The following is a 25,660-nucleotide window of genomic DNA, read 5'->3' as shown; positions in this document are numbered from 1 at the left end:
GAAATTTTTAAACATTCCTCTAATTTTGAAAATCAATTAATTCATTAATTCATTAATTTTTACTAATTGTACATTTTAATTGTCTCTGGATTAAATTCATACAACCTTAGTATTATTAATGTGAAAAATTAACTACAAAATTATAAATGTAGTTTTTTTTGTATCTTGGACAAAGGTTTTCAGCATGAAATATATCTAAGTACTTATGCTGAACCAGCCTTCATAGAGACCGACGGTACTCTCAAGTACCATGCACGAAAAACATAGAATTAGAAACAATTAAAAAAAATTTAACATTTTATTGTATTCAAGTAACCCCTTTTTATTAGATTTTCAATGGAAAATTGTGTAAAAGTAGGAGCAAAACACCCTTGGTCAGCTAAGGGTTAATAATGTTGAAATTGGTTGACGTAAAGAAGATTCAGAGAGAAAACGTTGTGTGTAATTTCTTTTATTTTCAATTGTAATAGTATTAAATAGTTGCTATGGTAGCATTGAAATGACTGATATTTAAGTTACTAGTATTATAGATGATGTGAGATTAATGGAGGAGAGGGTCGAAGCGGTGTGCTAAGTTTATATGTTATTGGCCGTGGCGGGTAATGGGAAATGAGTTCAAATCTTACAACAATATAAAGAGAAACGATATCATCAGTATCAAGTGGAATTCAAATATAAGTTAGAACCAGTCTATAGTCTATTTATTGTGAGGAGAAAAATTAGCCTTCCTCTTGAATTGTGATGAGGGATCAAGGGAAAGTGTGACAGTAAACATACAAAATTATAAAGTTCAATAAGGACTCAGTTAATTTCGTTAAAAGGTGTTCTGTAAAGGGTTGATGGTATAAAAAATCAAATTGTAGCATTAATAGTTTGGTGAAGCAAAGACTCTTTTTTTATTTTATATATAGGTAAGTTTAGTCCTTTCAGAGTACGTAAGAGTGAGGGAGAGTGTTTGATGGTAAGAAGGTTTTTTTTTTAAACAGAGATTTGCCTAGAAGTCGTCTTTACGCCAACCAATTTCAATGTTAATAAAGAGGTAAGTGATTTTACACACTTCGATTTCTCTTTTCAAGAATTTCTTAACTACATTCAAGAATGTGTATAATTTTACGAATATTTGTATTTTAGACTTTATTAAGGCCTGATATTAAGAATTTCATAACTATTGTCAACCATTTTGCACATTTCCAACATTTCCTTCACATTCATATGTAAGTTAATTACAATCAGGTACCTAATTAATCAACTTTCAGTTTGAGATTAAGGCTGAAGATGCCCATAAAGGGCGAAACAAGTCCCTATTTTTTTTAAAATTTATTATCTTTTTTATGTATTGAACAGGTGGGATAAATAAACTTTAATATTTATTTGACTTCAGTGATGTCAGAGTCGATTAGTAATACCCGTCGACTGCTGTTCCATAAAGAAAAATCGAAATGAAAGAGGAGAAAATGTTTTCTTAATAAATGGATGCCAAAGGCTGTAGCGTGTTGAAACAACGGATCCTGTGAGATCTCCGAAGGTAAGCAACATTGGGCGTGGTCAAGATTTGGGTGGGTTGCCATGCTCAATAAATGCATAAATAATGTGTCCAATGACTTGACTTACTTCCTCTCGCTCCCACTGGAACATAGGGCATCCGCGAAACGTCTCCATTGTGGTCGTCGACTTGCCAATGCTTTAACTTCCTTCCAAGTCTTCCCTGCTTCAAAAGCCTCCTCCTCTACAGTCCTCTTCCAGGTCTTCCTAGGGCGACCTCTCCTCCATGCCCCTTGCAGATTCCATTCCAATGCTGTGCGTTCTATAGATCCCGCCGGCTTTCTCAAAGTATGGCCTATCCATTCCCATTTCCTCCTCTTGATTTCCAGTACGACTCGAACTTGGTTTGTTGTTCTCCATAGCTTATCATTGGATATAAATTCAGGCCATCTGATGTTTATTATGGTCCGTAAGCAACGGTTTATAAATGTCTGCAAGAGATTAGTGAAAGTTCGTGTAACAAGCATATAGGACTGATTTAACATTTGTATTGAAAATTTTTATTTTCGTTTTCCTTGAAATGTTGTTATTCTTCCATACTGTATACAGCTGCATGAAGGCCATATTTGCTTTCCTTATTCTGGCTCTCACATCCTCTTTCGCCCCTCCTTCTCTTGTCACTACACTTCCCAAGCAGGGAAATGTTTTCACCTCTTCAATCTCTTCTCCTGCCACAAACAATCTTTCATCAATCTTAGCACTTACTCTCATTTCCTTGGTCTTAACAACATTTATATTGAGTCCTGCAGCCTCTGCTTCCTTCCGTAATCCTTCTAACTTGTGTTTCATATCACTAATTCTTGAAGACAAAAGACAAATATCATCTACAAATTCTAAATCTTCCAGTCTTTCCCCCATTCCCCATTGTATTCCTCTTTTCCTTCCACCCAACATATTTCTCATAACATTATCGAGCATCACTAAAAAGATTGTTGGTGAAAGAACGCATACCTGGCGAACTCCACCTGTGACATTCAGATAATCTGAGAGTTTTCCCTCATGTACTACTTTACATCTATACCCTTCATACATTGCCTTCATGAGATTCAAGATCTTATCCGGTACTCCATATTTCACCAAGGTCTTCCACCTTACGGTCGTATTTACCGAATCAAATGCTCTCTCAAAGTCAGCCAAAATGTGGGAAATAGGCCAGCATGTAGGCATATATATTACACAAGGCGTTACATTAAACAATACACATCTTACAAGGAGATAAAAACAGGGACGAATATAGAAACAAATGAATCGTTGAGAAAGCAAAAGTTATACATAATAAAAATAACCTTAACCACACATCTTGCAGCGCGAAAGTGTTCTTCTTGAATGATTCCTGAATATAAAACACCCGCGCACACATTTCTGAAGAGCCAGCAGGCAGGACAAAGTAAAGTGAAACCTTAAGAGTTCTTCTGAGAAGAGTTCATCATTTATTCTATGTTCCGACTAACTAATGAAGTCTCCCTTGAGTTCCTGATAAACATACACAACAGGAAATTCTCCTTCACTCTCAACAATAGCTATAAAGACCAACGGTAAAATTTCATTTTAAATATTGTGCAGAGACGTGAAAGCATGATCTTGAACATGATATAACTCCTTCATATAACCCAATATTTTACACAAGGTGTTACATTAAATAATACACATCTTACGAGGAGATAAAAACAGGGACGAATGTAGAAACACATGCATCGTTGAGAAAGCAAAAGTTATACATATTAAAAATAAGCTTAACCACACAACTTGCAGTGCGAAAATATTTGCCTTGAATGATTCCTGAATACAAAACGCACGCGCACACAACTTCTAAAGAGCCAGCAGGCAGGAAAAAGTAAGGTGAAACCTTAAGAGTTCTTCTGAGAAGAGTTCATCATTCTTTCTATGTTCCGAATAACTAATGAAGTCTCCCTTGAGTTCTTGATAAACATTCACAACAGGAAATTAAACAATACACATCTTACAAGGAGATAAAAACAGGGAAAGTTATACATATTAAAAATAACCTTAACCACACATCTTGTAGTGCGGAAATATTCGTCTTGAATGATTCCTGAATACAAAACACACACGCACACATTTCTGAAGAGCCAGCAGGCAGGACAAAGTAAAGTGAAACCTTAAGAGTTCTTCTGAGAAGAGTTCATCATTTTTCTATGTTCCGACTAACTAATGAAGTCTCCCTTGAGTTCCTGATAAACATACACAGCAGGAAATTCTCCTTCACTCTCAACAATAGCTATAAAGACAAACGGTAAATTTCATTTTAAATATTGTGCAGAGACGTGAAAGCATGATCTTGAACATGATATAACTCCTTCATTTAACCCCATTTTTTACACAAGGTGTTACATTAAACAATACACATCTTACGAGGAGAAAAAAACAGGGACGAATGTAGAAACAAATGCAACGTTGAGAAAGCAAAAGTTATACATATTAAAAATAAGCTTAAACACACAACTTGCAGGTCCGGTATTCAGCTCGACAAGAATATAAAATAGGTATTAAGGAATACGTTGTTGAGAGTTTGGAGGTTGACTGTGCCAGTATTTGTGGTGTATTGTTGCAGCGTTACGTGTAGGGTGGGGGCAGGTTTCTATGATGTTAATTGCGGGACATGAGGCGGTAAAGCTATGGCGTGAGATGAAGAGGGACAGAGCGTGTTGGATAGTTTAGGTCTGGGGAGCGGCCATTGTTGGATTAGGAGGGGAGAGGGGAGGAGCGGTAGGGGAGGAGCGGTAGGGGAGGAGGAGTGGAAGGAGGGGAAGTATGGGGGGTGATGTGGTGAAAGTGTGTGGCGTGACAAAGTATTATGCATAATCTGAAAGACAGATCCGTTTTTCGGGATATTCATGTTTTTGAAAAATTCAATGAGGAAGTCATTTTCCGCGGTCGGCCTACATATAAAAGAATTTAAGCACAACTTTACTGAAATAAATCAAGATCTTGAGGTATTAGATATTCTAAACAAAGGTTCTTTCCTAGACGTCACTGAAAACCTCTATATTCATTTAGACCAATATTTCAATCCCAACCTAAACTTAAATGATATCTCAGAGAAACCAAAGATCCTATTCGACTTCCTCATTGAATTTTTCAAAAACATGAATATCCCGAAAAACAGATCTGTCTTTCAGATTATGCATAATACTTTGTCACACCACACACTTTCACCACATCACCCCCCATACTTCCCCTCCTTCCACTCCTCCTCCCCTACCGCTCCTCCCCTCTCCCCTCCTAATCCAACAATGGCCGCTCCCCAGACCTAAACTATCCAACACGCTCTGTCCCTCTTCATCTCACGCCATAGCTTTACCGCCTCATGTCCCGCAATTAACATCATAGAAACCTGCCCCCACCCTACACGTAACGCTGCAACAATACACCACAAATACTGGCACAGTCAACCTCCAAACTCTCAACAACGTATTCCTTAATACCTATTTTATATTCTTGTCGAGCTGAATACCGGACCTGCAAGTTGTGTGTTTAAGCTTATTTTTAATATGTATAACTTTTGCTTTCTCAACGTTGCATTTGTTTCTACATTCGTCCCTGTTTTTATCTCCTCGTAAGATGTGTATTGTTTAATGTAACACCTTGTGTAAAAAATGGGGTTAAATGAAGGAGTTATATCATGTTCAAGATCATGCTTTCACGTCTCTGCACAATATTTAAAATGAAATTTACCGTTTGTCTTTATAGCTATTGTTGAGAGTGAAGGAGAATTTCCTGCTGTGTATGTTTATCAGGAACTCAAGGGAGACTTCATTAGTTAGTCGGAACATAGAAAAAATGATGAACTCTTCTCAGAAGAACTCTTAAGGTTTCACTTTACTTTGTCCTGCCTGCTGGCTCTTCAGAAATGTGTGCGCGGGTGTTTTATATTCAGGAATCATTCAAGAAGAACACTTTCGCGCTGCAAGATGTGTGGTTAAGGTTATTTTTATTATGTATAACGTTTGCTTTCTCAACGATTCATTTGTTTCTATATTCGTCCCTGTTTTTATCTCCTTGTAAGATGTGTATTGTTTAATGTAACGCCTTGTGTAATATATATGCCTACATGCTGGCCTATTTCCCACATTTTGGCTGATGATGACGCAAAAACAGCGTTGAAACTAGTTCCAAGTGCAAATACATGTTATAAATAAACTATAACATTTTTGTATTGAAAAGGTGGACCGTTTTAAGTTTTCCTATTCCATTCTCAGTTCAATACGGACAAAAATGAAATTCCTAGGTTTAAACTCTCAAAGTCTACGAATGTCAAGTACAATGTGGCCTGCCATTCATTACTTTACTCTAGAATTATTCTTAGCGTATTTATTAGATCAACGCAGCTGTGTTTCTACGGAAACGCTGCTCAATTGAGTCCTTTACTCTGTTTAGAATTATTCTAGAGAGAATTTTACTTGGTATGCTCAGTAGTGTTATTCCTATCCAATTCTTACACACTGTGGTGTCACCTTTTTTGGGGAGTTTCACGATCAAGCCCTCTTTCCAATCAGCTGGAATTTTCTCTTCTTTCCATGTTTTCCCCAGTAATGGTAGCAGCAAATTAATGGTGGCCTCTTCATCCACTTTTAGTATTTCTGGATCTATATTATCTATGCCTGCTGCTTTACCATTCTTTAATTATTTCAATGCTAACCTATCTTCATGCCTTGTTGGGGAAACTAGCTTTATTCTTGAGCCTCCACTATCTAAGCCTTCATTTACTTCTTCTTGCATTTCCTGCTCATTTACATCATGTTTGTTTAAAATTTCTGAAAAATACACTTGCCATCTTCTCAATTGTTCTTCTTGTGATAACAGCATATTTCCTTGTTTATCCCTCACTGATTTACTCTTCCTATAACCTCCTCTTGACAACTTCCTTGTAATAGTATAGAGTTGTTTCATATCACCCTTCTTCTCAGCTTCCTCTGCAATTTGTGCCTGCTGGTCAATCCATCTTCTTTTATCGCTTCTCACACTCCTTTTAACGATTTTGTCAATTAACGAATATTTCCTTTGCGCTTCTGACTTCTGCTGTCTTGTTCTGCTTTGGTTTACTATAGCTTTTGCCTCTTTTCGTTTTACAATTAAGTCCCATGTTTCTTCAGACATCCAGTCTTTCTGTTGATAGCTCCTATAACCAATTACTGTTTCCACATTGTATATAAGTGTTTTTAACATTTCCCCAAGTTCTTTCCACACTCAACTCTTCCTCTTTTTCAAGATTTGAAAGGACTTCAAACCGATTTTTCAACTCCAGACTAAATTCTTTCCTCCTCTTTTCACTGTTTAACCTTTGTATGTTGAACCTCTTTTTTCTTGTTGCAAACTTCTTCAATGCAGCCTTTATTTTCAATTTAAATTTAGCTACTACTAGATGATGATCCCAACCAACATCAGCTCCTCTTCTATTCCTCACATCTGTCAATGATCTTCTAAATTTCTTGCTAACAGCTACAATGTCGATCTGATTTTCTATTTTGTGATCTAGCGATACCCATGTAACCTTATGACACATTTTGTGAGGAAAGATTGTCCCTCCAATCACCACTTCCTGGCTGACACACAAATTTACAAATCTCTATCCACTATCATTCATTTAATCTAATCCATGTTTCTCTATCACAAGCTCTAGTTCCTCATTATTTGATCCAATCTTATATCACCCATAGTTTCATTCAACTGATGATAAAATTGATCCTTCATGTCGGCATCAGATACTTCTGTTGGTGCATAACAAACTACTATTGTTACATTTCGAATTTTACCTTGAAATCTAGCTTCCATCATTCTGTCTGAGATGGGACTCCATTCAATTAAACTGTTCTTGGATGTCCTATTTAGCAACATACCCACTCCATTTCTCTGTTCAGCATCCTCCCCAGACTGTCCAGAATAAATAAATGTATTCCCATTTTGTGTCATGATCTCTCCAAAATCGCACCACCACACTTCACTTAAACCAAGAATTTCCAAGCCATAACTTTGCATCTCTTTTTCAACCTGATTGACTGACTGATTGATCTTTATTGTTTAAAGGGGCCTAACATCGAGGTCATCGGCCCCTAAAGGTACGAAATGAGACAAAATGAAATGACAACTTAAAAGTCCAAAATCCTCCACTGATCAGAATTCAAAGCATGAGGACGAAGAATGAATGGATGGACGGATATGAATTTAAAACGATCAGTGGATCCGACCCACAGTGCCTCACATGCACAAAAGCTGGCACAAAACAATAATATTACCGACCAAGGGATGGCTTCTATAGCATGATGCTGAATCGATTATGCTTATAGTCGAAACGGGTCCAAAATCCAGGTCATTAGCCCCTCATAATGGTATTTATTGCTAGGAAAGTAGAACCATGCTATGTGTAATGTTGTGGAGACTCGCGGTATTCCACACATTATGGTACTATTCACAGGTAGTGTAATGCTCACATGTAACACAGACCTATGGTGTTTCGCACATTGCGGCGCTATTTGCAGGCAACGCAAACCTATGGTGCTACTCACATAAGTGGACTAACCACAGGGACTTGTACTATCCCGTGGAAGTCCTCAAATAGTGGGAACAGAGAATAGGTAAGGCAGAACCATGGTGTCGCTCATATAGGGGTACGAATCACAGGTACTGTATGACTCACATCCTGATTCACACACTGTCACTACTAATCACAAACCTATCGTGTACCTAACATAGTGGTACTACGTGCAAGTAAATGCAGCCTATGGTGTTCCCTGCATGATGGTACTAATTACAAGTAGTTTCATGGTTCTAATTGGATCATCCCTTGACTGCCCCTTTTAGTTGCCTCTTACGACAGGCAGGGGATACCGTGGGTGAATTCTTCGTCTGCCTCCCCCACCCACAGGGGTTTTTGTCAACTTGCTTTAGTTTACCTTCTTCTGTAAAAATTCTAACATTCCAACAACCAATTCTCATTTTCCGTTTTGGGCCAAAGTTCGTCATCGAGGTATCCATCCGGTTTTGTTTCACTTCAGTTTATTTAATAAGTGAATTTAAGATGTGCGAGTTATTAGCCCACAGCACCCAAGCTTGGTGGTGGGGCTGCCACTTGAGCCTCCAAGCCTGCCATTTTCTGTAGGGGTTGTCTCCCTTAGCCTTTGAAGATCCCTCTTCACCACAAAGCAGTATGTGTCCAATAGCAGTTGTTTATTCGTTAAAAATAAAGGCTGAAGTAAATGATCGCTTAATTTTAATGCTAAATACTGCAATTACGTAAGAAAGGGATTCATCTCAAGATATGGCAGAGCGCATCACTGATTTCAGAGGTTAGATTATATTAAATTTTGGAAAGGCTATTCCCATGTAAATTTATAGCAAGAAGGTTATCACTTTACTACTGGCGCTTGATATGTTTTCTTGGTACATACATGGTTGAGTTAGGTTAGATAACGCTGTTTGAATAAAATAAACTGAAGCGTTTGCCACAAAATGTGATCTTCAGTACCATTTTCTCGCTATTTGCACTTGTGAGCTCTCTCCTCGACATTCAAAGGCATTGAAATAATAACATTAAGTTATTTATTAGACCACCTAATCAATACAAAATTGTCTTGGATGATTTACATAAATTTGTTAACTAATAGTGATACATGTTTCGCCTTCCCTGAAGGCATCATCAGCCATAGTCTTAACCTTAAATTAAAAATAAGCGTCTAAATAACATGTAATAATGAAATGAATTTTAAAATCTTGAAGAGATTTGAAGTAAAATAACATTAAAAATAACCATGATGTTTTAAAAATACAATGTGATGAGATATAATAGTGGAAGTATTAACAAAATTAACATTAGAAGGCTGCTAAAATAAGTGCAATGGATAAAACGACAGATTGTTATACAACAAGTAGTAAGATTGCATAAAAATAAAGTTGATAGTCAGGCGGTTATAATTAGACGATGGTGAAAAATCGTATATAATCAAAGTAAAGAAGAGAGAATAAAAGTCAAAGTTAGTCGAGAGATCCGAAGTTAATCATGATCTTGAAGATAAAAGACGAAAGTCAGAGGCATATGGTGAAGTTGTAGAACACGTTGAGGATATGAAGTTGTAGAATAAAAGTTGAAGAACAGTTTCAAATAGGATCTCTATGGACCATCTCAAAATTTGAAGTAATGCTCAAATGTTGTAAATTGTGAGTTTGTAGATATTCTAGTTGAAAAAGCATATAATAATGGAATCTGTAAAAGGAAGCAAGAAACGTAGAGTTAATTGTGTGAAAAGATATTTGAAATTATTGAAGTAGAATCGTGTGCACTTACCATTTGGCGGTGACAAAGATAGCTTGTAACGTTATGAGTTAGAAGTATTTGCAACAGCAGACATCTTGGTACGTGTGTTATAGCTCAAGGTTTGTGCTGGAGGGGGATCTGTTTGCGTTGACTTAACTATTGGAGGGGGGCTGCTATTGGTGGGAGGGAAGGAAGAGAGTGTATTACTGCGCGTGTTGTATCGGTGCAAGGCTATTGGAGGGAGCGATGTTACGGTGGCGGGGGTGTAGGGAGGGGGGATATTAGCTGTAGGGGAGGTGGGAACGCTAATTGATGTGAGGTTGAAGATTTTTAAGAATATGTTGGTGAAGGGAGTTGATTCTCGTAATAAAATAAGAATCTGTTCATACAAGGGGCTTTTTTTTTTATCAATAGTGTCATTTAGGTTCTTATCTTTATTAAAATGTTGGTCGAGGAAAATAAATAAGTTTTCATATTCTGTCATGAGTTTACTTTTATCGACTCTTTTTAGGATATGGAGGTCTTGTTCTATTGTGGTGAATTTATGCCCCGTGTCCCTCATGTGGTTGGCCATTGCGGAGAATTTGTTGTGTCTTTGGGCATTGTAATGCTCGGCGTATCTGGTGGAGAAGCTGCGGCCAGTTTGGCCAACATAAGAAAAAGTACATGTAGAGCATTTCAATCTGTATATTCCTGATCCAGAGTAACTATTGTCTGTGATGTTAATAGAGTTGTGATTGAAGAATAAATTACGATTAGTGTTTTTTGTTGTGTAGGCTATTTTTATTTCGTGCTTCATTAATGAATTGGTTATCGGATAAATGCTATGGTTAGTGAACGTGAATTTAGCGTATTTTGGTTTGACGGGTTTCAATGGAGTTAAATTTGTAGCTAGTTTCAGTTTGGTTTTTTTAATGATTTTATCAATCACACTCGTGTTAAATCCATTGAATCCATTGAATTTGAATTTGAATTTCGTTTTAGACAATAAGAAAATTTACAAACAAGAAGGTCTAGCAATGGGAGACCCGTTATCTGGAATACTAGCCGATATATACTTAGATAATCTCGAACATAGTAAGATTATTAATAACATCAACGGACTCTGTCTTTGGCATCGCTATGTTGATGATACCATAGCTATCATTGATAAACAAATCAACAACAGCAATAACATACTATCATTTCTCAACAACTTAGATAATAATATTATATTCACTAAAAAAGATGAGTTCAATAACTCTTTGAACTTCTTAGACATCAAAATCACACGAGCATTGAACAAATTCGACTTCCAAATATACAGAAAACCCACCTTTTCTACAACAACCATAAAAAATGATTCTTTACATCACAACTCACATAAAAAAGCCACTTATCACAGTTTAATATATAGAGCATTAAAGATCCCTACGTCCTCTATTAATTTAAAGAAAGAATTACTATTCATTAAGGAAATAGCTAAATTCAATTGATTTAACACGAGTATGATTGATAAAATCATTAAAAAAACCAAACTGAAACTAGCTACAAATTTAACTCCATTGAAACCCGTCAAACCAAAATACGCTAAATTCACGTTCACTAACCATAGCATTTATCCGATAACCAATTCATTAATGAAGCACGAAATAAAAATAGCCTACACAACAAAAAACACTAATCGTAATTTATTCTTCAATCACAACTCTATTAACATCACAGACAATAGTTACTCTGGATCAGGAATATACAGATTGAAATGCTCTACATGTACTTTTTCTTATGTTGGCCAAACTGGCCGCAGCTTCTCCACCAGATACGCCGAGCATTACAATGCCCAAAGACGCAACAAATTCTCCGCAATGGCCAACCACATGAGGGACACAGGGCATAAATTCACCACAATAGAACAAGACCTCCATATCCTAAAAAGAGTCGATAAAAGTAAACTCATGACAGAATATGAAAACTTACTTATTTTCCTCGACCAACATTTTAATAAAGATAAGAACCTAAATGACACTATTGATAAAAAAAAAAGCCCCTTGTATGAACAGATTCTTATTTTATTACGAGAATCAACTCCCTTCACCAACATATTCTTAAAAATCTTCAACCTCACATCAATTAGCGCTCCCACCTCCCCTACAGCTAATATGCCCCCCTCCCTTCCCCCCGCCACCGCAACATCGCTCCCTCCAATAGCCTTACACCGATACAACACGCGCAGTAATACACTCTCTTCCTTCCCTCCCACCAATAGCAGCCCCCCTCCAATAGTTAAGTCAACGCAAACAGATCCCCCTCCAGCACAAACCTTGAGCTATAACACACGTACCAAGATGTCTACTGTTGCAAATACTTCTAACTCATAACGTTACAAGCTATCTTTGTCACCGTCAAATGGTAAGTGCACACGATTCTACTTCAATAATTTCAAATATCTTTTCACACAATTAACTCTACGTTTCTTGCTTCCTTTTACAGATTCCATTATTATATGCTTTTTCAACTAGAATATCTACAAACTCACAATTTACAACATTTGAGCATTACTTCAAATTTTGAGATGGTCCATAGAGATCCTATTTGAAACTGTTCTTCAACTTTTATTCTACAACTTCATATCCTCAACGTGTTCTACAACTTCACCATATGCCTCTGACTTTCGTCTTTTATCTTCAAGATCATGATTAACTTCGGATCTCTCGACTAACTTTGACTTTTATTCTCTCTTCTTTACTTTGTTTATATACGATTTTTCACCATCGTCTAATTATAACCGCCTGACTATCAACTTTATTTTTATGCAATCTTACTACTTGTTGTATAACAATCTGTTGTTTTATCCATTGCACTTATTTTAGCAGCCTTCTAATGTTAATTTTGTTAATACTTCCACTATTATATCTCATCACATTGTATTTTTAAAACATCATGGTTATTTTTAATGTTATTTTACTTCAAATCTCTTCAAGATTTTAAAATTCATTTCATTATTACATGTTATTTAGACGCTTATTTTTAATTTAAGGTTAAGACTATGGCTGATGATGCCTTCAGGGAAGGCGAAACATGTACCACTATTAGTTAACAAATTTATGTAAATCATCCAAGACAATTTTGTATTGATTAGGTGGTCTAATAAATAACTTAATGTTATTATTTCAATCAAATATCATCAATACGGACCAAAAATGATATTTATTACATGTAATTCAAAGGCATGTCGGAGTTGATTAGTAATACCCATCAATTGCTGTTCCATAAAGAAAATTAGAAATGAACGAGGAGAACATGTTTTTGTAATAAATGCGTAAATAACAAGGCTGATATCAATTATTAACTCGTTAGGATTAAAGGCTGAAGTAAACGATCGTTTAAATTTAATTTTATATACTGAAATCAAGTAAGAATGGGAGAGAACATCACTGATTTCAGAGGATAGTATATATTTTCTCGTGTCTAGTAAATTTTGGAAAGGCTATCCCCATGTAAATTTATAGTGAGGAAGTTATCATTTTCCTACGTGCGCTTGAAATATGTTTTGATAATATATATACGGTTAAGTTAGGTGATGCTGTTTGAAGAAGAAAATTGAAACGTTTGCCACAAAGGCTTCGGAGTGATACTATAATTTTTCAGAATGAAATTAAACATACGCTTTCACGTAGTATCGGATTTTTAAAAATAGCAAATGAGTAAGCCATAGGTGGATATCATCTGCAAAAATGCAACTTTTGAACAAACTGATTATTGTTTTATACCGATTTTAATATGTATAGGGTTTTTCCTGACTTTTACAAAAATCGGATGTAACAACAATCTGCTATAGTGAGTACATTTTTAGCCGATATGAATTCTCGCTATAACGGACGTGTACTGTACATCGAAAAGCAGGAACGTTTCAATCAAGCATGTTCGCGTTTTTTAAATATATAATTTTCTTTACGCTGCACCGACACATATAGGTTGATGGTGATGATGGAATAGGAAATGGCTAGGAGCAGGATGGAAGCAGCTGTGGCCTTAATTAAGGTACAGCCTCAGCAACTGCCTGGTGTGAAAATGGGAAACCACGGAAAACCATCTTCCGGGCTGCCGAGAGTGGGGTTCAAATCCACTATCTTCTGAATGCTAGCTCATAGCAGCGCAACACTATCCAAATGGCCAACTCACTCAGACACGTTCACTTTTTTGCCTTTTCTACTCCAAGACATTCTCCAGCGATAATGACTAGAAAATATTTGACTTGTAATGCTGTAAACATAAACGTATACTGCAGGTGTGATTTAAATGGCCCTTGGGACTTTTAAGAAGGCTGCACATGAAACAAAGAAAGGTACCGTGTGCCCCAAATTTTAGAATGTCTACCAGCATCAAAATCTCATTTGCAGTTTTTGGATCATTTGTGAGTTCAATATTTCAGTATGTATGTATGTTCAGTTCGTCAGCGATGCCGCTGGTGGGATCCTCAACAGCTCTGCCATCAGCTGTCATAGATGGCCTAGGCATCACTGAAGAGGCGTACTAGGGAAATGAGGAGTGAGGTAGTTTCCCGTTGCTTTCCTCACCAATATTTCAGTAAGTAAGATTAATTAAAATAACAAACAAATGTCTTCACTCACCATATTAGCATGCCTATTGTAAGTTCTTCCACACAAGTCACACACATGTGGCTTGATCCCAGTGTGTAACTGCTGATGATTGTGAAGAGCCTGTGCATCTCGAAACGGACGCTGACACGTCTGACACTTGAAGCGGTCCCAGTACTCGGGATCGTGAATCTAGAACATACCGTATATTTGTAACACAAAAGCTTTTCAGTATGTCGAACATACAATTTCAATAAAAATACTACGCTACTGAACAAACAGAAGTACGACACTGAGAAAATTCAAATGTGAACAGTCCTTATCAAGAATGATACAAGGGGCTACGTCATCGGGACTAAAATGAAACCTAAAGCGACAGCAGACAACACTACAGCCGTGTGGGCATGGGTGGAAGGGGTCTTAAAAGCACAATCAGACATCATTCTCACTATACACTCGTCCAAAATTAAACAGGTGAAAGGATGTAAAACCTCTTGTGCAGTATGGATTAGGTTGGCAAAAATTTACCAATCTGCAGAAGCAGCGCAGAAAGCGGCCCTTTTAAATCAATTAGTTTCATCTAAAATGCAAGAAGGTAATGATGGAAGGGAACACACTCATCAATATTTTGACATCGTAGAGAAGTTGACGGAGATGGAGGTAGAAATAAATTACGATCTTCTGGCTGTTATGCTGCTATGGAGCTTGCTGCAAAGTTTTGAAAACTTCCACTGTGCCATTTCATCACAAGACGACTTGCCGACTCTGGAGATTCTATGAATCAAAATCGGCGAGGAGTCTGATGCATGCAAAGATGCCAGTCGAAATTCAGCGCAGGAAGGATTGTTCGCCGGTAAGGCCGCAAAATATAATCCTCAAGGTCATGGTCAAAAGTCAAAGGACAAGACTGACAAGAACAAAAACAACAAGCGGATGAAGTGCTTCAACTTTGGAAAAATAGGTCATCATAAAAGTGACTGTAGGGCGCCGAAGAAAACCGGTTAACAATCTGCCAACATTGCTGACCACGTGCGTTTGTACGTTCTGAGACACGACGTCGACTCAGGAGCTTTAAACTATGAACGGTGCATGTTGTGATACCTGGTGTGTCGAAAGTGGCTGCAAAGACATATTGTATTCACAATGACGCACACATGAGATGCTGTCAACTGCGTACACTGTTTCATTTACATACACTCAACTCTCGATTTACCGTAATCAGATCAACCACGATGTGGCTTAACCGTGATATCAAAGCACTAAAAATGCAGGAGTGTTAGGAGTTACAATAATACAGAGTTAGAAAGGGTCGGGAAAATATTGTCAGGATGATGCTCTCATCACCAAAAAACTTGTTTTGAGAAACTTGAGAAGCAAAATAAAGAAAAAGTGTTTCTCGGTACAAAAGCAGAAAACCATGGCTAATTATTTTCAGAAACAGTAAAATTAGGTAGTCTGAATATTCTTCTTTGCCTTATTAGATAAGTTATTAGTTTAGTTTATTTTTCCATTAGTGCTACTTTTACTGCAACGTATTGGCTAAGTTAATAAACAGTAGTATCGTTTTAACTGTACTTTTAGTACGTCTCTTCTATTTTTACCTTTTTGCAGGTTGACCGTGATTTTACTTATCCAGGAAGCCTTAACCCTACATTAACCCGGTTAATCGAGAGTCGAGTGTATATTAATAGCTGCACATCAAATGAACCACCATCTTGAATTCAATCGACTGCTCTAATAGCATGTCAAACCAACTACGGAACACTTGACAAGATCACATGTACCAACACAACATAACCACTTCAACGAAATTACTACAACATGAGTTCACGTACTTAATTCGACTAACAACTTTCACTAACAACTCGACTTAACAACACAAAACTGTCCTTTTATATACCTTGCCTGGCCAGGCTTCCAGAAAAGTATGACAAAATATGTTTTCTCATATCCTCTCAAGTCTCCAACAACCTATATACAAATGAATATAACTTTCTGTAAAACTTGAGTGACAAAGGTGAGTTGTTCTAGACTATTACCCTGTGTTGCACAACATTACATCGGATTTACACATCATATTTACAGTTAATAATAAATTATATACCATTAATTACGTGTTCCTACATTAAATAAAGTTGTATTAATGAACATACAGCAGAAGTATCGTGATATAACCTCACATGTTCTGTTACACAAGACAGATCATACAACATACAAATAATAAATTATACGACCACGATTTATACCAAACAAAGTCCGCACTGACAACCTGTCGTACATAACTACATAAGCAGTAGTAGTAGTAGCGGCAGTAGTACTACCACCTACTAATCGAGCTCGATATTTTCACTATTTACTCATGGGTTTAGAGAATTGTTTCCAACTTATATTAGTCCATTATACACTTACATCAGACTTTAATGGATTCATGAAACTCAACCAACAGGAACTTGGGAAACTGAATCTGGACAACTGTACACATATTGATATTAAGGGAAAAGGTTCTGTTTCAACCTTAACAAAGGTAAAGGATGAGGTCAAAGAGATCTACTTCCAAAATACTCTGTATGTGCCGGATTTGCGCAAAAAAGTTTCATCAGTAAGCAAAATCACAGGTAAAGGTTATGATGTCATATTCAAGAAAATTAAAGCCGAAGTTGTGAACAGCCATGGACATGTACTCCTGACTGCGACTTGTAAGAATGGCACATCCAACTAGGGCATTTAAATATCCATTACCTCCATGAAGGTGTGATGAGGGATAACAATAGAAAATGTCAACGAGGATTTCGACTGCAGAGTCTGCTTACAGAACCGACCACTGTTCCCGAAGACATCTGAGCCATGGGCGACCTAGTGCATTAGGATGTTTGTGGCTCGTTCCCTCACATGGTAAAAATAGATACTTTTGCATATTCATTTATGATTACTCTAGATGGTGAGGAGTAAGGGTCATTAAACAGAAAAGTCAAGTACTTAGAGAGTTTGACATTTTCAGATCTATTATGTACACATGATAGAGGAAGAAAATCAAGTGTTTTCAATCTGATAATGGATTAGAATTCGTGAACCGAGATTTTGATGAACTACTTGAGAAGCATGCAATATCGTGACGACTGACAGCCCAATACTATCCTGAAAAGAATGGCATCGCTGAGAGAGGCAAGGTGTCTGTTAATACGATCAGGGTTGCCATGAGCATTTTGGGGGAGGCAGTTAACACTGCAAACTTCATCAGAAACAGGTGTCCCACGAAAAAGTGGAGGGGAAGACACTGTATGAGCTTTGGCAGGGCAAACCGCCTGATGTGAACAACTTCAAGCCGTTTGGATGCAAAGTGTTTGTGATGGACAGGTCACCAGGGAGAAGTAAGCTCGAAACTCACTCCATGAAATGATTCTTCATCGGATACATTGCAGAAACAAATGGGTATTGGGTATGGATTCCGAGCAAGAGTAAGATTGTAGTGTCAAGAGACATTAAGTTACTGAAGAAGTCGCGTATCCAGTCAAGCAAAAAATGCAGAAATTTCGAGCCAGAGGAAGTGACTTTACACGAATCGTCCAGTCCACTGAATGACGACGTTGCAGCAGAGAAGCCACCAATTGAAATCCAACTCAATCGCTCTCAAGGACAAGATGTAGACATTGAAATCTTAGATCATCGAGACTACTTTGAGGCAGAAGATCGGACCAGAAGGATTATCTCGGTTTCCCTGCAGAGAAACTATCCAGATGCCAACTCAGAAAAAGACGCAAGATTTACGACCACAAAGACCATGTTTTGATTGTAATGACAGAGCACCGATAAATCATGACGATGAAGAGAAGGCAGACCTTGCTTATCTGACTGAGGTTCCTACCTCACAGGCTTTGTTCAGTGCACAATCATATGAATGGCTAGTAGCTTTGGTAAATGAAATCATAAAAGTAATTTAATATAAGGAAATCCACCTATTCAATATATACAAAACTGCTGCACTTAGATTATTCTACAACATTTTTATGGTTATGAAAGTACTGGTTTCGACATGTTTTCAATGTCATCATCAGCCTTTCATAAAAAGTTTAATGAACACATTAAAATCTTGATGGGTATCTTATTCATAGTGAATGTGTAATGATGATGGGCTATCCCTCGTAAACAAGTATGAGTGTCTTCCTGAAGAACTTAGTTTTTGTGAGATCTTAAGTGACTGTAGAGGCCAATCCTAGAACCGCAGATTTTTCCACATTTTTGACAGACGTTTGTTCTGTTAGGTACTGGCAGTATAGTTTGGTTTTTTTTTCATGAGCTGACGTCTTCTTGCATTCCGCTTGTCAATTTCTGTTCTCCGCCTTTCTTGCTCAAAGCACTGAGTTCCTTCCCAGACATTGCGACGCCAGACTGTGCGGTTATGTGCCGTAGCTTCCCAGTTGTTAGTTTTCATTTGACACTTTTCCATGTTGGTTTTCAGTGCATCTTTGTAACGCTTGTGTGGTCTTCCAAGTTTTCTATGACCATCCTTTAGCTGGGAGTACATAATTTGTTTTGGGAGATGGAATTCAGGCATGCGAACGATGTGGCCTGTCCAGCGAAGTTGGTGCTGGATAATCATGGCCTCAATGCTAGTGGAGTTAGCTTCTTTCAGAACACTGATGTTAGTGCGTCGATCTTGCCATTTCACCCTCAGGATCCTTCTCAGGCATCGTTGATGGTATTTTTCCAGGCATCGTATGTGCCTCCTGTAGGTAATCCACGTTTCACATCCATATGTAAGAGATGGTATAACGGTAGCTTTGTACACATAAAGCTTGGTCTGAGTGCTGATATTATGATTATCAAAGACTCTTACCCGAAGACGACCAAAAGCCATACTAGCACATTTGAGACGGTGTTGAATCTCATCATCAAGATTTGCATTTGCTGAGAGATGGCTGCCAAGGTATGAGAAATGTTCTATGTTCTTCAGAACTTTGCCTTGAACTGTGATTGTAGGGCATACGGAGATGGAGTTAGGTGCAGGCTGGTAAAGGATCCGAGTCTTTTGGATGTTAAGGCTTAGGCCAACACTTGTATAAGCTTCATCAAATGCATTTAAGATTGCTTGTAAGTCATGTTCAGAGTTTGCAAGAACAACATTGTCATCAGCATACTGAAGTTCAGTGATGGACGTAGTGGAAAGTTTGGTCTTGGCTCGTAGTCTACTGAGATTGAATAAACCTCCATCAGTCCTGTATTAGATTTCTATGCCTTTTGGTAGTTTCCCATCAACAAGATGAAGTATAGCCCCAGCAAATACTGAGAACAGAATGGGAGCTATCACACAACCTTGCTTCATGCCTGCAGTGATTTCAAAATTTTCTCCAGGGTTATTGTTGACAAGAACCATGCCCTTCATATTATCACGCAGCAATCTAAGAATATTTATATACTTCTGAGGATAGCTATTCTTGCTAGGATCTTCCACAGGGCATCTCTTTTAACCGAATCAAAGGCTTTGGCAAGATCTATGAATGCCATGTACAGAGGTAGATGTTGTTCTTTGCATTTCTCTTGCATTTGTCTAGCACAGAAAATCATATCTGTTGTGCTGCGATTAGGTCAAAATCCACACTGAGTTTCAGGTAAGCAGTCTTCAGTGAGAGGTATCAGGCGGTTGGGTAGAATTCAAGCAAGTATTTTCCCAGCAATAGACAGAAGGGTAATTCCACGGTAGTTACCACAGTCAGTTCTGTCTCCTTTTTTGAAGATCATAACTATCAGAGCATCTCTGAGATCAGGAGGTATTGTTTCAGTGTTCCATATTTTGACTATGAGCATTAGTGTATGTTCAGCAAGAATTGGTCCACCTTCCTTGAAAAATTCAGCAGGAATTCCATCTGATCTGGCAGCTTTATTATTTTTGAGCTGTTAATAGCATTTTCAACTTCTTGTAAGGAAGGTACTTCGCCAAGGTGAGATTTTGTAGGTTTTTGCGGGATTTTCAGGATTTCTACTATGTTGATCTCTGGATTCTTGTTCAGCAGTTCATGTAAATGTTCTTTCCATTGTGCATTAATGGAATTGCTGTCTTTTAGAAGAGTAGAACCATCCCTAGATTTAAGAGGGTTTAATCCTTGAGCTGTTGTGCCATATACGGTTTTTATCATGCTGAAAAAAGCTCTAGTGTTGTTAGTTTCGGCTAGATGTTGCATTTCTTGAGATTTCATCGTCCACCAACTGTTTTTCAGAAAACGGGTTTTCCTCTGAACATCTGCTTTCGCTTCTTGATATTCTCATTTCTTAGAGAGTGAACTAGGATTGATCTGCCAAGCTTGGTGTGCTCCTCTCTTTTTGTCTATTAGAGTCTGTATTTCTTGGTCATTTTCATCAAACCAGTCTTGGTGTTTGACCCTAAGGTGTTCTACTGATTCTTCACCAGCTGATAGTATTGCAGTCTTCAGTGTTGCCCAGTGTTCTCCAGTGCTTTCAGGATATTCATCTGGCAGTTTATCACCTAGGAGTTGTTGAAATTTTACTTTAGTGCTATGATCTTTGAGACAGTCTGTGTTCATTTTAGGTCTCGTAAGTTTCCTCTGTTTCCTTTGCTGCTCGTGGATGTGAAGGGTCATCGTGGACCGTATAAGTCGGTGGTCTGTCCAGTAGTCATCAGCACTTGTTAGAACATCGCGTTGGTCTCGGGCGCGTACAATTATGTAATCAATTAGATGCTAGTGTTTTGACCGTGGATGTTGCCATGATGTTTTAAATTTATCCTTTTGTCTGAAGAGGGTATTAGTGATAACTAGATTGTGCTCTGAGCACTTTGTGAGCAGAAGGGTTCCATTAGAGTTGCAATTACCTATACCCTCTTTTCCAATTACTTTGGGGCATAGCGTTGAGTCTCTACCAACTCGCGCATTGAAGTCTCCTAAGAGAATCATTTTGTCAGCTTGGGGTATTCTTGTTAGAAGTGTGTCAAGTTGGCAATAGAATGCTTCTTTTTCATCTTCTTCACAAGTGAGGGTTGGAGCATAGGCACTAATTACTGTAATTCGTTGATTGTTGGTGAGCTTGAAGCGTAAGCTCATGAGTCTTTCATTTAATCCAGAAGGAAGTTTGTCAAGGTGAGGGACAAGTTCATTTGCAATGGCAAAACCAACACCATGAATGCGGGGCTCATGAATACTTTTACCTTTCCAGAAGAAAGTGTATCCGCCTCCTTGTTCTTTAATTTGTCCTTCATCGGGCCTTCTAGTTTCACTCAGTGCTGCAATATCGATGTTAAATCTTTTTTAGTTCACGAGCCACGATAGCTGTTCTCCTTTCTGGCCGATTAGCTGTATCATTATCCATTAGAGTACGGATGTTTCAGGTTGCAAAATTCATCTTTATTTTCTTTTGACTGCTTATGGTGTACCCTCTGGGCGCGGTTTCCCAGTCGGGATGTGTTGAGGGTGACTATTTTTAAGGCACCTTTTATAGCCCTCTCCCCATTCAGGGTGAGCAGAGTGGTTCCTGAATAGGCCTGCTCAGTCACGAATGCAGCACACGAGTTGCTTTACAGCCTCTCCTCAAGCAAAACGGCGATCACACATTCTATTTTACACAAATATTTTAAACAAATATTTTTTAAAATTATATGTGATCACACATTCATCGCCTACGTGCCAGTTCGTCACTAGGAGCTCCCAGACTACACAATCCTGCTCCCGTCACAACTCCCCAATCGCCGCAGGGCTTGTAGTGTATGCGCTGAGTTCTTCAGAAGACGCCTGTGCGTGACATCTTTTAGTGTGGGAATGCTGCTGCACATCAACAATCACACATTTCTTGACAGACTCGGAACCTGTCCCCAGTAGCAAAAGGACAACACATACAAGACTCCAAGCATAGTTTCACCAATACTGAAAAAGACATGAAAATACTTAAAATTATAAACAAAGGTCCCCTCTTAAACACTACTGAAAATTGCTTTATCCACCTTGATCAGTACTTCAACCCAAATTTCAACTTAAACGACATTTCTGAAAAACCAAATATCCTTTTCGACTTCCTAATTCTTCTTCTCAAAAATTCTAAATTTCAAAACCCCAATTCTATTTTCCATGCCTTACAAAGTTCCTACCCACATTTTCTACCTCCAATAACCCACCCTAAACTACCCCTCCTTCATCTCCCTACCTTATCCTTCCTCAACACCATTTAATCTTCAATTTCTTTCACTCTTCTCTTTTTTTCCACTATTCCTCTTCCTCTATTAATTTATCCTATCTTTTCCAAAAAAAAAAAAAATCATATCCACCTTCATTTCGATTTTTCTCATCCATACTCAACTCCTGCCTTACGCCGATTTTGACTACTTCAATCTAGACCTGAATTTTTTACGTTTTAAAAATTGTGCACTGTGCATATACGTTTTCATTTGTTTCCGGTATTGCGCTTTTTACTATATTTTATTCTCTTCACAATTGTTTTTTCACGTCAACTGTTCTAAGAATTCTATAGGAGCACAATTACTTACTCAATTATATTGAATTGTATTATATTTATCTATATACTTACTTTCCCGCAACCAAGGAAAATAACTGGATCGTCAAGCTATTCTCCATTTTACTTTGGCGTTTGAAACCACAGTGCCTGATATTGAATGTGTCGCGCTGATCACCGAGAGCTGGCAAGTTGCTTCAATGAATCTGCTCGTCTTGAACTCCTACACGAATATGGACCTTCATATGTGCTCGATTGTGATGTGACTTTATGCCTGACAGTGTTTAAATAACTGGCTTTGAACAATTCTCCGCTATTCGTAATCATTGTGGGACTTTGCCTAGCGCTGCGTGTGCCTTGCTGCCGCTAAGAGAATTGCGCACTGTTTTTCTTTTGAATGACTTGTATTTTACTTCTTCTAAGTTTTACAGTGTCTACCCCCGTTCATTTCCTTTTCATATTGCCTCTTCTACTGATCCTATGCATTGTTTTCCATTTCTTAATCGGCTGATGATGACATGGACTAGGGTCGAAACCGGTACCATTTCTAATTATTATTAAACGAGAATGTAATTCACTACATTTCTTATTCTTTGGTATTGAATAGGTGGAATTTCCTTATCAATTATTTCAATTTTAATTGTGATATTCTTCAATACGGAACAATGAAATTTTTAACTTTAAATAAGAGTTACGACGACTGGAGGCTCCAAGACTGCTGCGGCCTTCATCTGCCTTCCAAGCTGCCAGGGAAGTTTTAGTTGTCCCTACGCCTGGTCCGCCGTTGAGGACTTTCTATGCCGTTGACCTTATATGGTTCTTCCGCCTTTAGAGGTGGTTTCCCACCTCAAGGGCAAGAGAGTGCCCCAGCCTCTGCCAGCTCATCCGCCTTCATAGGGAGCCGTTGGCATAGCTGAGGGAGTCGCTCGGTCGCCAGAGCCTCGTCAGTCGAAAGCAGGGTGCACCACGTGCAGGTGAGGTTGACATTTGAGTAGGACAACCTACTGTGCAATGACACACATTTAACATAGTTTATGTAAAATATATAAGGATTGCTACGCGTTGGCGGCGTAATAGTCTAAAATTGTCTTGGTACATAAGTTGAGGCACTTGCTGTAAAGTTGAGCTTTGGTATGATAAAGCTTAATGAACACGTTCAAATCTTGATGGGTATCTTATTCATAGTGAAATGTGGCACTGAGGAATATTCTGAGCGCTGTTGGTGGTCTTCTTAGTTTAAAATTGTACTAGCACATCGAAAGGCGGGTTTCTGTGTACATGTAGGTTCTAGGATGATATGTAGGACCGAGGTTCCTCAGTTCAAGCGGAATGTGAAGCCTAGAGAGAAAGGGGGAGCTGATTTTAATATGGTGTTCAATAAAGGGCAAGTCATATGAAGCAAAGGTATAGAGAGTTATAATAGTGTGAGACTCATGTTGCTGCAGCGTGCCAAGAAGCTTACTCTGTAGAGAAGAGTTAACAACTGGAGCTGGTTTGTGGGGATAGAGTAGAGGTAGATGGGAGAGGGAAGGGAAGGGAAGGGAAGGGAAGGGAAGGGAAGGGAAGGGAAGGGAAGGGAAGGGAAGGGAAGGGAAGGGAAGGGAAGGGAAGGGAAGGGAAGGGAAGGGAAGGGGCTTGAGGAGGAGCCAGCTACGGGGGAGGTGTTGGGGGCGGGTCTGGAGGGTAATGCAGTGGGGACGTATGGCATGTAATGCGTAAAAGATTGAACGCTTACTCGAAAACTTAATACCTTTAAAGACTGTGATAAGAAAGTCGTAAAGAACCTTGGGTTTCTCAGAAATTTCATTTAGGTTTAAGTTGGGGTTGAAAAACTGATCAAGGTGTATGAAACAATTTTCAGTGACATCTAGGAGAGGGCCTTTTTCCTAAGGTCCTGAGAATCGCTATGTCTTGGTCTATAGTGGTGCAATTATGTTTCACGTCATGCATATGTTGGCCTATTGCCAAAAACCTATTGTATTTAATAGCATTGACGTGTTCCATGTAAATAATTTTGAAGTAGCATCCAGTCTGTCCTATGTATGAAGAATTGCAGTTATTGCAACTAAACCGGTATACCCCTGACCTCAAGAAGGTGCAATTTTTGTTTATTGTGTTTACAGTTATGTATTATTTCCCCATTCCTATTATTGGTACGAAAGGATATCTTGATATTATGTTTCTTAAAAATGTTGGTAATTCTGTAAATGTTTTTGTTGAAGGTTAAGGTAGAATATGTATTAGGGTTGTGTTTTTCTTTTTCTAACACTGTTTTTAGTCGATGCTTGAATTTATTTGTTATTCTTTGTATATGAATTGGAGTAGTTTTTGTTGACTTGACATCAGCCTACGATACACTTAATCACCATATACTGCTTTGTAAAGTGCACTGTATAACTAAGGACTATAAACTCACCCAAATGATTGAGTGCCTTCTATGGAACAGAAGATTTTTTGTTGAATTCCAAGGCCAGAGGAGTAGATGGAGGAACTTAAAGAATGGCCTTCCACAAGAGAGTGTGCTAGCTCCTATACTTTTCAACATCTACACCAATGATCAGCCTCGCCCACAAGGGACAAAGAGCTTTATTTATGCAGATGATGTCGCTCTGGCAGCTCAAGACGAAACATTTGAACTTGCTGAAGAGAAGCTCTACAAATTCTAAGTGGTTATTACCAAGTGAACCACCTAAAGTCAAGCCCATCAAAAACTCAAGTCTGTGACTTCCACCTAAAAAATTGACAGACAGCGAGAAAATTGCAAGTGATTTTGGGAAGGTAAAATATTAGAACACTGCTTCACTTCCAAATATCTAGGAGT

At 38.2% G+C, this 25,660-nt stretch overlaps 1 protein-coding gene across 8 annotated transcripts in view; it reads right to left on the bottom strand.

Moving 5' to 3' along the window:
- Window positions 1–25,660, bottom strand: part of LOC136877210 (zinc finger protein 345) — a 240,452-nt gene that overhangs the window by 61,482 nt on the left and 153,310 nt on the right. For all 8 annotated transcript variants that reach the window (XM_067151049.2, XM_067151051.2, XM_067151050.2 and 5 more), the window contains one exon: window positions 14,422–14,580. In XM_067151049.2, the coding sequence (XP_067007150.2) occupies window positions 14,422–14,580 (159 nt within the window). The remainder of the gene's footprint in view (window positions 1–14,421; window positions 14,581–25,660) is intronic.

The sequence above is a fragment of the Anabrus simplex genome, chromosome 7 (genome assembly GCF_040414725.1).
Source record: "Anabrus simplex isolate iqAnaSimp1 chromosome 7, ASM4041472v1, whole genome shotgun sequence".
Classification (NCBI taxonomy): domain Eukaryota; kingdom Metazoa; phylum Arthropoda; class Insecta; order Orthoptera; family Tettigoniidae; genus Anabrus; species Anabrus simplex.
Note: the sequence above shows the minus strand (reverse complement) of the source record. Positions and strands in the feature narration are given on the sequence as shown.